The sequence below is a fragment of the Ostrinia nubilalis genome, chromosome 4 (genome assembly GCF_963855985.1).
Source record: "Ostrinia nubilalis chromosome 4, ilOstNubi1.1, whole genome shotgun sequence".
Lineage (NCBI taxonomy): Eukaryota > Metazoa > Arthropoda > Insecta > Lepidoptera > Crambidae > Ostrinia > Ostrinia nubilalis.
In genome coordinates, this window is record NC_087091.1 from 15,166,584 (window position 1) to 15,185,745 (window position 19,162).

Here is a 19,162-nt window from a genome sequence, read left to right on the forward strand (position 1 = left end):
GCTGGACGCAGGCCGTTACCAATCGATCAACATGGAAAGCATTGGGGAAGGCCTATGTTCAGCAGTGAACTTCCTATGCTGAAATGATGATGACGATGATTAACTACAGTTTAAAAAAGTGGTCAAGTGAGTTTAAAATGGTCAGGGAAAGCATTCATGACCCTTGCTCGGGCGGCCCCGTTACTGTCATTTCTGAGAAAACGTGAAGGAATTGAAAAACGTACCTACTTGAGGATACTCGAATAAAGACTAAAAATTATCAGAAATATTAGTCTATCCAACGTTACAACTACTCGTATATTATACACACTATTCTTCATCACCATCTTAACCTCCTAAAAGTCAGTGCAAGATGAGTGCCACGAATGCTCACTGAGCCTCGGAAAGAAGTGTGAGTCGAGTGTTGTAGAGCGTTTTTGGAGCTCCACATAGCTCGACGATAGACGATTCAGCGAGAATTTTTGACCGTATTACTACATAATATGAGATGAAACGTAGATTCATTATATGAGAGGGGTTGTGTGTGATTGAGTTGTCGCAGGGGTTGAACTGTATGTCGCAGGGGTTAACTTGTCACAGGGGTTGACTTGTCGCAGGGGTTGACTTGTCGTATTGTTGACCGGTGGTATACCAGCCAGGACTGGCAGGGCTTATCTGGTTGCGCAACTTTAAAAATGAACTCCATCTCCACAATACTCATAATCGTTACATTACAGCAATATGTCGTGTTTCGGAGCCAATAACAAAGTAAAAAAAATCACAAACGTCACTGTCAAGGTCGTCCTGTCATCAGCAGTGTTGCCAGAAGGTTACTTTTGTAACCTTTTAGGTTACTTTTGAACTGCATTGGTTACTTTTAGGTTACACTAATGAAAAGGTTACTTTTAGGTGATTTTTCAGAAATTGTAGAATTAACTTTTACAGGTTATTCAGTAAAAAATATTAATAGTGACAATTTAAAAATTATGTCATTAACTGCATTTAAACATGAATTTGATTTATTATTTCTTAAAAAAAAAGAGTTTTAATAAAACGCAAATCCATGAAACGTTTTTATACGACCGGTCACTTTTCGGTCTTCATGGAATGGTCAAAATTTTGAATTTAGGTAAGCGATCGGTGATCAATTTCATTCATTTTCCATCCATGAACAATCGCAACCCCCCTCCCCCCGTATGAAGGTTACTTTTTATTCAAAAAGGTTACTTTTTTTTATATTTCTGGTAATTTCTGACAAGACCCGACTGGCAACACTGGTCATCAGTGTCAAATAAATGAGATATTTTCCTACCATGCTACCATGTGCGTTTCGTAATTATAAAAATTAATTAGCGGTGAATTTTCAGCAAGTTTTAAAATTTCCATGCTAAAATGCAGCAAGCTCATCGTCCTGGAACCCTAAAGCAGAGCAACAAGGCTCACAAATCCCGCCACCGCTCTAAAAGGGGCATTTCGGCAGCCGTAAAAGGTTAGGTCACGATTTTAAATTCGTTATGGTTAATTATTCGTATTAACCCTTTACCTACGGGGCCCTTGGAAACCAAAGTCGCCTCTCAATACGGGGTATTTTAACCTATAAAATTGTTTGCTCCACTTTACATCAAGATATTTTAAAAAGTATGAGGCTTGCGGTATTGAAATTTGGAATATTATATTTTGCAACTAATGTAGTTTCATAATTACAAGCGCATTTTACACTTTATTTGCAATTTTATTGTTTTTTGTCGTAAACCGTGATTTAGTATTGGCTTTGCTAAAATAACAATAGATGCCACCCGTATTGAGAAGTGACTTTTGACTTGGCAACTATAGGTGCCTCCCGTAGGTAAGAGGTTAAAATGACTTAAAGTCTTTAAAAAACTGTGGAGTCAAGCAAGCAACTGTTGCATTTTCTAGTCAACTAATTTCGGATTCCAGATTTTGATACTTATAAAATCATGTTATTTTTATGTTTCTAGGTAAAACTGAAATCAAGGAATTTGGTCGACGCAATCGTCACATTTTGAAGAAGGAAGAACGTCGCCACCAAGCCTTGCAGCTTCGTAAAAATAAGCGCGAAGAGGTTTTATCCAAGAAGCGTGCTTTGGGTGGTACTCGAAACCCACCATTTTTAGTCTGTGTTGTGCCATTGAACGCTCAGCTGGATGTGCAGTCAGCCCTGGCTATACTGAAGACATGTTCCGAAGGAGCTATTGTTACGGAGTCAGAAAATGGTGTGGTGCATATTGGGTAAATATTAATTAAAATCTTCATCTAACTATAGAAATGATTTTTAAAGTTTTAGAATAGTAATTTAGATTACTTCTGAATTAAATTACTGAGCCCAAAATCCCAAATATAAAAGTTTTTCTTACATTTACAATACAAATTCACAAATTTTAACATTTCCAAATATATTTTCCAGCTTACCAAACTTCAAGCAACGTTTCTCATTTATATGCCCAGAAATAGATGATGATTTTGCACTTCTTGATGCCCTCAAAATAGCAGACACAGCTCTCTATGTTAGCTCTGCCTTGGATGAGCCTGTGGATGAATGGGGAGAGAAAGTTCTGGCCTTATCCATGGCCCAAGGAATGCCCACGCCTGTGGTGGCTGCTATGGATATTGAAGGAGTACACCCAAAGAAACGAACCACTGAAAAGCAAAACGTCCAAAAGTTAGTCTCTAAATGGCTTCCAGAAGAAAAAGTTCTGCAGCTAGACAAAAGTTCGGATGGACTGAATATATTACGTAGAATAGGCAATCAGAAACGTAACATCCTTCATCACAGGGAAAAGAGACCTTACATGCTGGCTGAAGAAGTAGATTACGTTCCTGATGCTGAAGGAGAGAGTGGTACGTTGAAAGTTAGTGGTTACTTACGTGGCATGCCGTTGAATGTCAATGGACTGGTGCATATTGCTGGACTTGGTGATTTCCAAATGTCAAGAATTGACGGATTAGATGATCCACATCCACTCACTTTGGGCAGAGAGAACACTAAAGCAGATTCGATGGATGCAGAGGTTACGAAAGTGTCTGTTTTGCAAGTAGCTGACCCTGCTAAACAAGAGAGCTTAGTGACGGAGAATGTCCCAGATCCAATGGATGCAGAGCAGACTTGGCCTACTGAGGAGGAAATAGAACAGTTTAACCTTGAGGTGAGTACTTAAACCCTTCTCCCTTTAAAATTAGCTACAAAAACAACAAAAATGTCGAATGGAACAAATTTTAAATTACAGCAATATCTAACCCTTAATTTAACTATTATTTCAGACCAAAAAGAAGCTAGTGAAAAAAGTTCCTAAAGGCTGGTCTGACTACCAAGCAGCTTGGATTGTGGAATCAGACGTTGAAGGTGATGACGACGATGACGATGAGAGTGAAGAAGATGAAGATGAGCAATTCATGTCCTGTGAGGAGGACAAATCTGACCAAGAGGGCGATGAGGAGGACAACGACTTCGAGTCGGTTACGGAATCAGAAGTAGGATTGTCAGATGAGAAATATGATGCGACTATAGATGCATATGAAGAGCACGAAATGTTACAAAAGTTGGTCGCTGCTAAGGAAGATCGGCAGTTCCCTGACGAAGTTGACACTCCTCAAGATGTCCCAGCCAGGGAACGCTTTATGAGGTACAGAGGCCTAGAATCGTTCAGGACGTCTACATGGGATGCTAAAGAGAATCTTCCCTCTGATTACGCAAGAATATTTCAGTTTGAAAATTATGACCGGACTAGAAAGAGGATATTCAAAGAGGTGGAAGACAGCCTTGAAAATATGGTAAGATTCTAAAATGTTAATATTTAAATGATTATTAATTTTTTATACTTAGTGAAAAACTTTGCAGATTGATATTGACACATATTATTCAAGATGTTATTTTTACATTTTATTTTATTTTTAGTATGGATTCTATGTAACAATCCACATAAAAGATGTGCGTCAAGATCTCTGGAAGGCTTTCCGATCTGCCAACAGCAAAGCCCCGCTTGCAGTTTTCGGATTATTACCTCACGAACACAAGATGTCCGTCATGAATGTGGTCCTGAAACGCACTGGGGCCAGTGACGAACCGATTAAAAGCAAAGAGAGGCTGATATTTCAGGTTGGGTACAGGAGATTCATTGTGAACCCTGTATTCAGTCAGCACACAAATGGAAGCAAACATAAGGTAAACAATAGATCAGTCTGATTATCTATTTTCGATTTCAGCCTAATGACGTCCACTGCTGGACAATGACCTCCTGCAAGGATTTCCTGCGCTGCCCGCATTCTCGGTGCTTTCAGCAAATTGTCGGTCCACCAAGTGGGATCTATCTACTTATTTATATCTTTGCGCCTCTCTTCTAAAAAAAATCTGTGAGCTATTAAAATCCGAACAAGTACCTTCTGTAGTAGTAGGGAATTTAGTGCAAGAACCCCTCCACTTTGGTATAGAAGGGTCATTTTTGCACCAGTTGTTCTTTGGGTGCTCCTGAGTAGATTTCCGTCGGTAGACATCGGGAGCCCCCCCTGTGGTAGCAGGGGGAGGGGGGGCAAGTTTCTTTCTGCCGCGCTTCACTTTAAGGCCCATATCTTCAAAACTATGGGTATTAGGGCAAGTGTGGTGTCATTTTCGGATAATTAAAGGATGGCGAATTCATTTCTAGAACAAACTTTTTGCCTTTTCATACAAAAAAATAGACATATGGAGTAAAATTCACAAAAAGCAAAAAGTATTTTTTTAAATAAACGTCGTTTACTTTTAAACCACTGGAGATAATCTTATAAAAAAAATATGTCCTGAAAGCTACATTTATCAGGATTATAAATATGTACCATTGTATGGTACTTTTTTTGAAAAAAGTAGGTGAAAAAAAATTTTTCTTCAGGACACAGCGGGCGAATTTTAATGCGCGTCAGAAAAAAATATTTATTTTATCCATGAATTCATACTATTTGGTACATAAGCAAGTAAAGATTATTATTTTAGAATTTATTTAGAGTTCCTGGCACATCATGCTACCATGATTTGTATTTTTTCTTCAATTAATTTTGAACTCTATGTGTAAGACATAAGGTTGAAAATAGTTTAATTACATTGTATTAATGAAAATATCATAAGAAGAAAGCACTAAATAAAGAACTTGAATTTGTCTAAACGTCTAATGATTATTATTATTATTTTAATTAACATTTTTATTTCTACATACTATTGTACCAGTGATAACGGAAAGGTAAGTGTGAGGAAAGTGAGGATTGATTATTATCATAGTACGGGAGATTATTTTTAACACAAAGGCTACGGCTGTGACCATTATGCTCGTGCTTTGTCCTCGAGATTAGAAATAAGAACTATGTAGTATCACGTACGGTGATGCCAGTTTACGCACTGTTAGTTGAGGATATTTTTTTTTTTTTTTTTTTTTTGTGGGTATTTCACTTTACATCTTATTTGACATTGGTATCCGTCGTCAGTCACGATTCAGTGCTCTGCCAGTTCGCACTTCTTCTACTTAAATACGTACCCAGTGTTAAAAATAGTGTTTTTGTGTCGTCAAAATGCCGAACGAAAAACGTCAAATGAGGATAAGGAACATTTGCTGAAGAAAATAAATAAATTGGAGCAGAAGATATTGGGTGCTGAACGTCGTTCAAGCGGTTCAACAGAAGATCATCGTTACACATTACCATAATGCGAACAACCATCCCGGGTTGTCTCTTTATGCCAGTTGTGTTTTTTGTCTGAGGGTTTGCGGTTTAACGTTTGAGTTCTACTCCTACCCCTAATTCAGACAATTGGAAAAATCGCAAGTTCATCGCCTTCAACCAAAAGAAGAAGAAGAAGAACATCATCATTACACATTACCATAATGCGAACAACCATCCCGGGTTGTCTCTTTATGCCAGTTGTGTTTTTTGTCTGAGGGTTTGCGGTTTAACGTTTGAGTTCTACTCCTACCCCTAATTCAGACAGTTGGAAAAATCGCAAGTTCATCGCCTTCAACCAAAAGAAGAAGAAGAAGAACATCATCATTACACATTACCATAATGCGAACAACCATCCCGGGTTGTCTCTTTATGCCAGTTGTGTTTTTTGTCTGAGGGTTTGCGGTTTAACGTTTGAGTTCTACTCCTACCCCTAATTCAGACAGTTGGAAAAATCGCAAGTTCATCGCCTTCAACCAAAAGAAGAAGAAGAAGAACATCATCATTACACATTACCATAATGCGAACAACCATCCCGGGTTGTCTATTTATGCCAGTTGTGTTTTTTGTCTGAGGGTTTGCGGTTTAACGTTTGAGTTCTACTCCTACCTCTAATTCAGACAATTAGAAAAAACGCAAGTTCATCGCCTTCAACCAAACGAAGAAGAAAACAGATGCAGTAAGTTCTATACATTATTACACATACTACCATGGTGCGGGCAACCATACCGGGTTGTCTCCTTATGCTAGTTGTGTTTTTTGTCCGAGGGTTTGCGGTTTAACGTTCGAGTTCTACTCCTACCTCTAATTCAGACGAATACAGTAAATTCTATTTACTTAATACAATATTATCATTACACATACTACCATATTGCGGGCAACCATACCAGGTTGTCACGTTATGCTAATTGTGGTTTTTGTCTGACGATTTGCGTTTTTAACGTTTGAGTTATTACCTACCTCTAATTCAGACGAATACAGTAAATTCTATTTACTTAATACAATATTATCATTACACATACTACCATATTGCGGGCAACCATACCAGGTTGTCACGTTATGCTAGTTGTGGTTTTTTGTCTGACGATTTGCGTTTTAACGTTTGAGTTATTACCTACCTCTAATTCAGACGAATACAGTAAATTCTATTTACTTAATACAATATTATCATTACACATACTACCATATTGCGGGCAACCGTACACGGGTTGTCACGTTATTTAATTTGTGTGGTTATTTTTGTCTGACAGTTTGCGATATTAATATATACTTGCCTCCAAATCAGACGTTCGTAATGTAATGATTTATCTATATGTAAGGGTTTGCGGCACTAAAAACTTTGCATTAATAACCTACTTCTAAATCAGATGTTCGAAGTTAATTATTTTTTTAAATAATAATTACCCATACCTACTACCATACTGCGGAGCTGTGTGATTTTTATAATATGATGGTTTGCGGTATTATCAACAATACCTACCCTCTAAATCAGACGCAGAATCCTAAAAATATTACGATACTTACGGTATTGCGGGCAACTACAACGGGTTGTAATTTTACTGTCTTACCTACTTACTTCTTCAAGTCAAGTAAGCTCAAGTCTAAGTTTTTCGGTGATAACAATTTGGCGATAATATTTAATTTTAAATTGATATAAACGTTAATATTACTAGGCATGCAGAAAATTCGTGTTAAGTTGTTACCTACCCGCTACATATTTTAGCAGGCAGTCAAAAGGGCTGTTCCATACTTGTAAAAGTACATTATCACATTAAAAAAAAAAAAATAATAATGCAATAATGCATACCTACTTGTTTAGAAATTGGGAGTTGTCTTAATAAGACATGATTTGATGGGTTCATATCCACACTACGGGGCGGTGATATGATACACGCCAAATCGTTAGCAGGTGAAAAACCATTAGTAGCTATCGAAACATTGGACTCAGAACCCTTAGCCTCGAACCCTGCCGCCGCCGACGCTGCTGCTCTCGTTGCCATCTGCGCCGCTTCCGCTGCTGCTGAAACTAGAAATCAATTAGATTCGACACCTGCAAAGCTGTTGGTCTGAAACAGCTGCGCCCCTTCATGATGAGATTGTAATATTGGTGATGATCCTGTGTAGGACAAGCCTCAACACAATTACCTTAATATGAATTTCTTATCGATGCCAATCGCATTTTTTTCGACTGTCTACTAAGAATTCCTTATCAGAAAAAACGTAATTCTACTTAGACTCATTAAAGATAAGATCAATTATTACCTACTTTGGGGCCAGCTGGCGCTGTGTGAAATTGTTCAAAGAATTATCTATTCTCTAAAGACTTATCTATTTATTTATTTATTACAAACACCGAAGATTGACTCCATGTCTTTTGATAAAAACTTTTCAAAACACTAAAAACTGCCTAGCGAACTTCAAAGTTTGGGGCTGATCTGAAATTGAATCCCAAAATCAAATCAGCAGCCACCAAAAAAGTCCTTTCTTATACGAATTTAACCTTGAAGGGACTTCCCCGAAAGGCAGACAACCGATGAAAACAGAGGACTTGACCTCCTGACTTTCATAACAGTCATCACGTGTCATGCTCGTGAGCGCACCAGCCGCATCCAGCTCAGAACCGCAACAGTTGAATCTCGTAAAATATGTCGGTTGGCTTTTAAATTTTTACCATCAGTGGTCACTAGTAATAAGTGACTCTGTTGTACTAGGATAGAGTTATGTGATTTCAATCTCACAACCAATAATAAATGTCAGTATAAATCACATAATACATGATTATATTCGGATATAGAAAAATTGCAATTATATCAGGCTATTCATAAACTTATATTAAGTGTCATGAAATATAGTACTCCGATGTCTCAACTACGGGATGGGGGGCGGCGTGTTACGGGGAAACTTCTGGGGACCCATGGTCCAACATCTATTTTATTTTATTAATATTATCTAATATTAAAAACATAATATAAGAATTAATCTGCAAAGATTCCAAACATTGACCTTTCTTGGCCTTAAAGTATTTACTAAGGATCTTCAAAATTCTCAGTTTCTCAGAATGAAATTCAGTTTTGTACACCGCATAGGTGGCGTGCAGTTTCCCCCCACTTAACACAAATAAAAATAATTGTGGCAATGATGCGAAACTAGAAAAATTATTATAATCATCAATACACAATGATGTGTCCTATCTAATGATCTATCTTATCTAGATAATAGCATGGTAGATACCGAATCTTGAAGAGTCCATTCAATATTAGTATGGACTCGACATTACCAAATTCACCATTTTATCATTTTTACATTTGGAGAACGTGGAATCGTTAATTTTGCTAAATTCGTTATCGTTATATACCCCAAATTAGATAGGTACCCCGATGCATACGCAATTAAAAATTTTAAGACAACAAGGTCAAGCTTATTTCTGCGGTTTCCTTCCTTTTTTGTATTACACATACATTGCGAAAAATCACATGTGATCAAGCGACGGGTATACTAGCAGTACCCTTATAACGTAGTCTAGCTTTGTTTCTTTAATTGAATAGAAATAAAAACGCTACACGTGTCTAAATGTCTCATATAAAACGAAGATTACATCTTCATCTATCTATGGATATTATATCTTCATCATTGTCTGATGATCAAGCAGTACAATAATTGTTCAAGGAAATTGTTTTACTTTTGCCATAACTACCATTCATTAAGGTATTAGATTCCACTATTTTAATAAAAAATTGTGAATTTCGATAGCTGTAATAAGCTTGTCTTTTAATTTGGCTGTCATATTGGAAACATAATCAGATATTATGGTTTCCGAAAAATTTAAAATATTGAGAAATTAGCCATTTTACTGTCATTAGTTAGTGTAATTATTACACACATTGTTCAAATATTATGCATACAAATATTCAATCTAATCACGACATCGCGCGCAAGTTCACAACAATCAATCTTGGTATTGTCTTGACAATTTATGACTGTCATGTACAAGCATTTTGTGCAAAGTGTTGCTCACGAAATTTTTACCGCTCTAACACCGAGCACTTAGTTTAGTCACAAGTTCAGTTCAATTAACATTGCAGGCTTGTGATATTGACACCTTGATATTCACCACTCACAGCACGAGGCATGCTGCCTCGTCTAGAGCATATACATTAGGAATTAATCTTGATTATCAGAATTACCCCCGGTTGGAGCGTTATTTCAAATAGGTACTTTGGCCAAATTCTTTAACAGAATGCCTATTGCGTCCAGAAATAACAATCAACATTTAATTGCCAGAAGAACCTAATACTGACAATTCATTTGGGAAACAATAAATAACTTTCCCACTTACATTATGGCTAATATAACAGCTAATTATACTTGCCTTTAATTACTTACCCTTAATTATCAATTATACGAAAGTATTCACTCGGGTAACTATGACAGTTATGTCACACTTAATAGTAATTATAAAACAAGCATTGTATTCTTACCAATGATTTATTATTTTTGCAAAGTAATAAACAGCTTTGTTTTTATTATCATTTCACATCAGTTCTCTCAAAATCTACATAGTTCTTATTTCTAATCTCGAGGACAAAGCACGAGCATAATTAATGATTAAACGAACTTAAAAAGTGAAGTTCTATCATAATTATGCGAGGGCTTTGTCCGAAGAGATTAGAAACCCTCCCACCCGTCTTTAACAATCATATTATATGTATATTATTAAAAACACAAACCCCCATATTAGTGAAATGATAAAAAATACAAATTACTACTCCAAACTAACTGACGACGGATACCAATGTCAAATAAGATGTAAAGTGAAATACCCACAAAAAAAAAAAAAAAAAAAATATCCTCAACTAACAGTGCGTAAACTGGCATCACCGTACGTGATACTACATAGTTCTTATTTCTAATCTCTTCGGACAAAGCCCTCGCATAATTATGATAGAACTTCACTTTTTAAGTTCGTTTAATCATTAATTATAGTTGTTTTTTCAGACAGCACCAGCTTCTGCACTACTTCTTGCACTTACATCTCACCATTTCCAGGCAAGCTTCGGCAGCTACGGGCAAATCGGTCCATGTAGGCTCCATGTTGCTATCGACTCTGGTCCACACCCAACCAGTCGGATAAAGGGAAGACTGAGTCGGTTGCTTGCAACTGATCCTATACGCAAACCCCTTGATATACTGCCAGTAGCCAATGCTGATACAAAGCTGTCTGGGTTATTTTATGTAGGGTCACACCTAAACGTAGTCCACAGCGACCCATTAGGATCTTTATTCTCCCTTTTTTATTCCCTATCATCCAAAATAATCCTATCCATTAGTAAAGTGAATTAAGCGTTTGAGTGAAAGCCACCTAATAGTCTTCTGATGCCGGATATGCTGACCCAAGCAGACCCATCCTTACAGTATTAAGTGTTTCATGGACTCCACATTGTATTCCACATGCTCGAGAGCTTCTGTTGTTAGGCCCATTTTTTGGGACATGTGATTCGTTCCATACTGGACCAGGTACAGGCACAGAATAAGTAATAGTACAGGTACAGAAGGATTACTCCGCAAGACGATTTAAATAAATGCGAGTCTTGCTACGACGCGATACAGTGGAATTCAGCTCGCACAGCACTACGTATAGGTGTACCAGAATCTCATGGCAAACAAAAATATTGGAAAAGTGTGTTTTTCATATGGCCATTGTCTATGGCTTTATTGTCACCTGTCAAAGTAAATCAAGAGATCTGTCAGCCGCTGCAGAAATTTTGTAATCTCTTCATGCCTATTTGTAATTTTTGTGAAAAAGACGAAAAAACTCAAGCAAGTCATATTGTTTTCAAAGTGTATTGTAAAATCCCAACTAATATTATAAATGCGAAAGTAACTCTGTCTGTCTGTCTGTCTGTCTGTCTGTCTGTCTGTTACGCTTTCCCGCTTAAACCTCGCAACCGATTTTGATGAAATTTGGCATAGAGATAGTTTGAGTCCCGGGAAAGAACATAGGATAGTTTTTATCCCGGTTTTTGAAACAGGGACGCGCGCGATAAAGTTTTTCTGTGACAGACAAAATTCCACGCGGGCGAAGCCGCGGGCGGAAAGCTAGTAAGGCATAATTCAAAGTCAATCTTTGATTTTAAAGCGCGTCGTTGAGTTGACAGTAAGTTGGAGTGAAATGTTTTGATACTTACCTACATTTAGTTTATTACCTAACTGCGTCAGAAGGAGGGTTATGTTTATTTTTATATTATTCTTACCTAATAGCTGCTTTATCGGGGTTTTCAGGTGTATTTCATGCATTGGTGCAGAGGAATGGTGAAAAATTTTCATTTCACATTTTCACTGAAAATGTTATGACCATGTAAAGAAAATTGAAAAAGATTTCATCAAGCAATTGAGTACCTAATTGAAATGCTGAAAAAGCTATTTATATTATATTAATACCTCTTTAACTTGATCATCTATTTGAAAAACAAGAAATGCAAGTGGAGTTCTTAGAATCTTTTTCTAGTTGTGAATGAAGTGATAAGTTATAAGTATGATAGGTACTTAATAAAATTATTTACAGTATTATGGTTTACTTATTTTTCAAGACATGTTCCTATGTTAAAAACCCGATGTATAACAACATTCTTCATACACATACCTAAAATGTATAGGTAGGCATTCGTACTTCATGTTCATTAATATTAGTCATAAATAAAAATTAAACAGTATCAAGATCGTTTAATCCAATTTCCCCAGTATTGCACTCAACAAAGTTTATTTTCCCCATTTGCCATGAGATTCTGGTACACCTATACCACAAAATATAACAGAAGGTAAACTCATGTATGTACCTCGCTTTGCATACCTCTCTCGCTCGCACGCTCGGCCGTCGCGCCAGGGTTGTCTTGTCATGTGTTGTGTTTATTTCGTTATGATAGAAAAATGTTACTCTTAATACTATGCAAGAAAGACAATAACAGATATCCACGTATACTTATTTATATTTAGTACGTTATTATAGTAATAGTTTGCAAACAAATACACGAGAAGGAAGTAGTATTTAGTTGAGTGGTTGACACTATTATCCAACTAATATTATAAATGCGAAAGTTTGGATGTCTGGATGTTTGTTGTCCTTTCACGCAAAAACTACTGAACGGATTTTGATGTAACTTTACAGTATTATTGTTTATAACCCTGAATAACATATAAGCTATAATTTATGACGATCTGTGACAAACTAAATTTCACGCGGGTGAAGCCGCGGGCAAAAGCTAGTAATCCAATAATTCCTAAAACCTCTCTAAAACAATTCGATATTCCTAATAATTGAGTTGGCTTTCAATTTCAATTGAAATTCAAATAAATAACTTACTTACCTCCCCGAATCAACTGGTAATTTAAAAAATGAAAATTCGGTATACAGTGTGAGTCACGTTAAAGTGTACATATGAAAATATATGAAACTAGACCTATTTTTATCGATAAAAAAGAGGTCAAAAAATTTTTGAGATTTTTTTTTAATTTTTTATAGATTTTTTTTTCTTCCAATTACTTATTGTAAAGAAAACGTAATAACTTTTAAACTAAGCGGTATATCCTGATAAAATAAAAACAGTAATAATGCTAAATAACAGGCGATACTAAAAAATACCTAGAAAATGCCAACATATAATAAAAAATTATACTTTTTGAAAAAAATCTGCTTAAAAATTCATATTTTTTTGGTTATTTGATAAATTTTTCCAAAAAATGCCCCTATAACAGGTGGTTTTTATTACTTTTTATTATTCTCTATCGTATTACTTTTGTAAAACCAAAAATCGCATGTCTCTATTCCTATCACAACGTTTGCAATGATCGTTTGAACTAAGCCTCTCCGGGCGCGCCATTCAACGCTTCGTTAACAACGAAACTGAAAGTGACTCTAGATTTGTAATTTTGATAAAGACAAGTTAGATTTTAAATAAAAACAAAAGATTTGGAAGTAAAATAAGCATTTGAGTTAAAATTAAAATTGTCTCTACCTGTAGCGGAGAAAAATGTGGTGGCAGGCCTTTGTTCAAACGATCATAGCAAATGTTGTGATAGGGATAGAGACATGCGATTTTTAGTTTTACAAAAGTAATACGATAGAGAATAATAAAAAGTAATAAAAACCATCTGTTATAGGGGCATTTTTTGGAGAAATTTATCAAATAACCAAAAAAATACGAATTTTTAAGCAGATTTTTTTCAAAAAGTATCATTTTTTATTATTTGTTGGCATTTTTTGTGTATTTTATGTATTGTTTTAGTATTGCCTGTTATTTAGCATTATTACTGTTTTTATTTTATCAGGATATACCGCTTAGTTTAAAAGTTATTACGATTTCTTTACAATAAGTAATTGGAAGAAAAAAAAATCTATAAAAAATAAAAAAAAAATCTCAAAAATTTTTTGACTTCCTTTTTGTCGATAAAAATAGGTCTAGTTTCATCTATTTTCATATGTACACTTTAACGTGACTCACACTGTATAATGATGAGTTAAAGCAACCAAATACCGAACAATTATAATACGACTTTTTCTGTTCACTCATTTTCGTCAATTTCGCAAAACAAAATAATATCACAGGCGGTTGACCGGCGCGTGACTCAAGCGAACCACAGCGAACGTGTGGCGAACGTCTGTCGCGCCACGTCGCGCTCGCATTCGTCCAAGACAGTCTTGCTAGGAGCGGTGTCTATGTGTGCGTGGCTCGAGCGCGTTTAGTATGGAGTTTGTCTTCTGTTATATTTTGTGCCTATACCTACAATTTTATTCACCTACAAGTTTTGTCTCTTTCTATCGCGTGCCTCTGAACTCTTCTTACGCTGTTAGGGTTGCTGTCTAGTGAAAAAATAATTAATCTACTTATTTGTAATGAGGTACGTATGTAGGTAAGTATGCATTCATTATGGAAAACCTTGGGAGAGGCCTTTGTCCAGCAGTGGACGTCATTTGGCTGAAACGAACGAACGAATTCTGAACAGTAGTCATGGTAGGTTAGGTTCCTATACTATCCTAAGAATTATTGATTACCTACATGGCCAACATACCTTTCAGCATCTTTGGGAAGCGAAAAAAAAAGATAAATCCGGTAGATTTCTTTTCGAATTTAAACACCCGAACGCCGCACAATATTTCTTTCTCTTTATGTCCATTTTTAAATAATACTTCGGTCATAGCACGCCAGCGTCCTGACGGGCGCGCGCGTGACACTCGACTGATATAATACCCGCCGGCGGGGCGCTTCTCTGTAGGTAATTATCGGATGTACCGCGCGGAGTGAGCCAGGCCTGGTACAGGTACGCAAATGCCCAGGTACGCAAACTGGGCATTTGCGTACCTGTAATTGCTTGGGCATACCTTTGAAAAGTTTTCTTCATGACCCTGTATTTCCCTTTAGGAATGATTTGGAGAGGCTTATATCGTTGGAGCTTTCCCATTCAGCCCTGTTATTCTTGGATATGGCCATATTATGGCCATGAGGTACCTAAGCTTTTAGATAAAGGTACTATCAGTTCTGACCCAATAGGTATCGTCTCTGACCCTTGTCTCGCTAGACTGTCGGCTCTCTCATTGCATTCGATCCGTGTATGTCCAGGTATTCAGAGTTTGTTCATCTTTAAGATTGCATCTAGAATACCTAATTCTAGACTCAACCTTCACTGAGGCGATGGTTATGTTTGAGTGCTGTCTGGCTGTGGCTAAGGATGTAGGTAAATATTGCGTTTCTTACACCCCTGTTTTTAATGCACACATAATTATAGCGTAGAATTCAGCTTGAAATACTGTAGCAAACCTCCTTAAACGTTCACTGTGTTTATTACTACATGCTTGACTATGAACAAGTGCTGTAAGTGCCCACCGACCTAGGCAGTTTTGTATCAGTATATCAAGGGCAGTAATTATGTCCTTATGATTTTTTCAAATTATTTAAAATTTAGTTGGTTCAAGGGGTTCGCGTATAGGGTCAGTTGCAAGCAACCGACTCAGTCTTCCCTTTACCCGACTGGTTGGGGGTGGACCAGAACCGATAGCAACATGGAGCCTACATGGACCAATTGCCCGTAGCTGCCGAAGCTTGCCTGGAAAGAAGTAGTGCAGAAGCTGGTGCTGTCTGAAAAAACAACTATAATGGTCACAGCCGTAGCCTTTGTGCTAAAAATAATCTCCCGAACTATGATAATATCAATCCTCTCTTTCCTCACACTTACCTTTCCGTTATCACTGGTACAATAGTATATAGAAATAAAAATGTTAATTAAAATAATAATAATAATAATCATTAGACGTTTAGACAAATTCAAGTTCTTTATTTAGTGCTTTCTTCTTATGATATTTTCAATAATAAAATGTATTTAAACTATTTTCAACCTTATGTCTTACACATAGAGTTCAAAATTAATTGAAGAAAAAATACAAATCATGGTAGCATGATGTGCCAGGAACTCTAAATAAATTCTAAAATAATAATCTTTACTTGCTTATGAACCAAATAGTATGAATTCATGGATAAAATAAATATTTTTTTCCGACGCGCATTAAAATTCGCCCGCTGTGTCCTGAAGAAAAATTTTTTTTCACCTACTTTTTTCAAAGAAGGTACCATACAATGGTACATATTTATAATCCTGATAAATGTAGCTTTCAGGACATATTTTTTTTATAAGATTATCTCCAGTGGTTTAAAAGTAAACGACGTTTATTTAAAAAAATACTTTTTGCTTTTTGTGAATTTTACTCCATATGTCTATTTTTTTGTATGAAAAGGCAAAAAGTTTGTTCTAGAAATGAATTCGCCATCCTTTAATTATCCGAAAATGACACCACACTTGCCCTAATACCCATAGTTTTGAAGATATGGGCCTTAAAGTGAAGCGCGGCAGAAGGAAACTTGCCCCCCCTCCCCCTGCTACCACAGGGGGGGCTCCCGATGTCTACCGACGGATAGCTACTCAGGAGCACCCAAAGAACAACTGGTGCAAAAATGACCCTTCTATACCAAAGTGGAGGGGTCTCCATACAAATCATTGCACTAAATTCCCTACTATAGTTGTTGATAACTAATTTATTCTACACCATTAGTTCTCTTTAGTAAATTATATTTTGCATTTTTTCAGTACGAGAGATTCTTCCAGCCCGCGTCGACGTGTGTAGCGACGTTCTACGCTCCTATCCAGTTCAGTCCATCCACTGTTTTATGTTTCAAAGTAAGACTCCTTTATTTTATTCGACATCAATTCGTTAAATACATGGTTGAGTTTGAAAATACATGTCGTTTTAAAATAACCTCAGTGCAGTAAAAAACAATTTATTATTATTTTTTTTGCTTCAACCAATCCACTTAATAAACTCATTTTTTTACATTTCCAGGAGAAAAAGAATACGAAGTTGCAGCTTGTCGCATCTGGCGTCCTCCTCTCGTGCAATCCCGACAGATTAGTCATCAAACGAATTATTCTCTCTGGTCACCCATATAAGGTACATGATCTTTATCATTGGAATTGGAATCGGATCTCCGCAGCTTTATACCTCTGAAATAATAAGTTATGAATGAAGAATATTCTAAATTAAAGTGCAATTTGTTTTCAACAGGTGCACAAAAAATCAGCGGTCATAAGATTCATGTTCTTCAATCGAGATGACGTAGTGTACTTTAAGCCTTGCAAGCTTAGGACCAAGTATGGACGCACTGGACACATCAAGGAACCATTAGGTAGCAATTTATGATTTTTAGTGTCTGTAAAAACATAATTTATGTGTGTTTTTGTTGATGTTCGTATTTGCGTATGTGATTACGTTTGCTAGAAAAGATAAAAATACCCTGATCTTGAACCTTATGGCGCAAATACACTATGCGTGAAATTGATCGAGACGTAGTGTAAACATGCACTTCGGTTACTTTCGCCGTGCGTCGCCCATACTTCGGTGTGCGGGCTCGCGCTTTGACTCGGTCAATTTCTCGCATAGTGTACTTGCACCATTATGCCTACTAGAGAAACCGCACGCATACTCGCCAAATACTATTTCCTATAAAAATATTATTATAAGATTAAAGATTGTTACTAAGATTTTTCATAATTTCAGGAACTCACGGGCACATGAAATGCGTGTTCGACGGCCAGCTCAAGTCTCAAGACACGGTACTTCTCAACCTTTATAAGCGAATGTTCCCGAAGTGGACTTACGAAAACTGTATAGTTACTAATAACAGCAAAGAAAGTGACGCCTTGATGGAATCATAAATTGTAAATAAACTCATTAGTTTAAGACAGCATTTTGTTTTATTTTCTGATACTTATTTCATTGTTTCTCTGATTTTTGGTGAATGGTATGTTTAAGTTTTAACTCAACCTTTCGCTATTCAGTTCAAGATGAAGTAGCATTTTTTTGGCCTGTTTTAAATATTCGGTCGGACACTACCGAGTGTTTATCATAATAACTTATTACTTTCCACTACTTACTTCTATACGTCTATATTATTGTGGTAGAGCAATGAATATTCCAGCCATAGCAGTTTTTTAGACGACAAACGTATGGGCTTATCGCATGACGGTTCTAGTATTTATCTCTGGTTTGCTGTGTGTTACATGCACTGAGCGAGCACGCCATGTTCTGTCAGCCATTTTAAAAGGACTTGTCGGGATGGTGTAAGGAGATATAAAAAATCATTATAATTTCCACATCTTTATTGACACATGAAGCGCAAGGCCTACTTAGTGAACTTCAGGACAGCATATCTGTCACTAGCCTAACATTAACCGATAATCTCTTGAAGGCAGTGAGACACGACAGTGTACTAAGGGCTCCTGCATATCCCACCGAACCAACGCAACGCATCGACTAAACAAATAAGTTTTTTTACTGCAATAAGGTCGAAAATAGATATTTGAACTGACAGCAGAATCTTGAATTTTAATTATGATCAGTGCAATTTACGATGCGATGCGTTGCGACTCGGTGTAATGCCGTAAAGGAGTTACAATCCCGCGCAAGATTCCAATTCTCTATCAATTATGCCAAATTCGATTTTATGACAAATACAATAAAGTATTCAATTTAAACGAATCAGCATGTTATTGCAAATGTTATAATCCTCGCGCGAGAATATTCTAATGAAAATATTTAAAACATTGATAAAGGTACAAAGGGACTTAATTAGCGTTCAAGATAATCATAATAATAACAAACAAAAATACCTATTGGCGATAGTGAAGTAAAGTGCATAATATAAGAGGGTATTATTCGAGATGAACATTGCATTTTGAGAGAATTATGGAACAGAACTAATGTTTCGTCATAACGTAATATTTTCTAAAACTGCCACTTGCAACAGTAAAAGTTTACAATATACATGGTATTAAATTCATGTGCTATTAGGCTGCGTTTAGATAGCGACCTGAGACCTGCGACCAGAGATGTGCGAGGATGCGTAGCGAGGGATGTGTTTGTAAAGAACCAATGGAATCGCTTCAT

The 19,162-nt window shown here is 36.5% G+C and overlaps 1 protein-coding gene across 1 annotated transcript; it reads left to right on the forward strand.

Annotated features, from left to right (window-relative positions):
• Positions 1-1,262: 1,262 nt before the first annotated feature.
• On the forward strand, positions 1,263-17,958 carry LOC135071242 (pre-rRNA-processing protein TSR1 homolog). Its single transcript, XM_063965028.1, has 9 exons — positions 1,263-1,468; positions 1,959-2,229; positions 2,405-3,143; positions 3,259-3,768; positions 3,893-4,159; positions 16,807-16,896; positions 17,060-17,167; positions 17,282-17,402; positions 17,774-17,958. The coding sequence occupies exons 1-9, from the start codon at positions 1,372-1,374 to the stop codon at positions 17,929-17,931; spliced, it is 2,361 nt and encodes a 786-aa protein (XP_063821098.1). The 5' UTR covers positions 1,263-1,371; the 3' UTR covers positions 17,932-17,958.
• Positions 17,959-19,162: the final 1,204 nt, after the last annotated feature.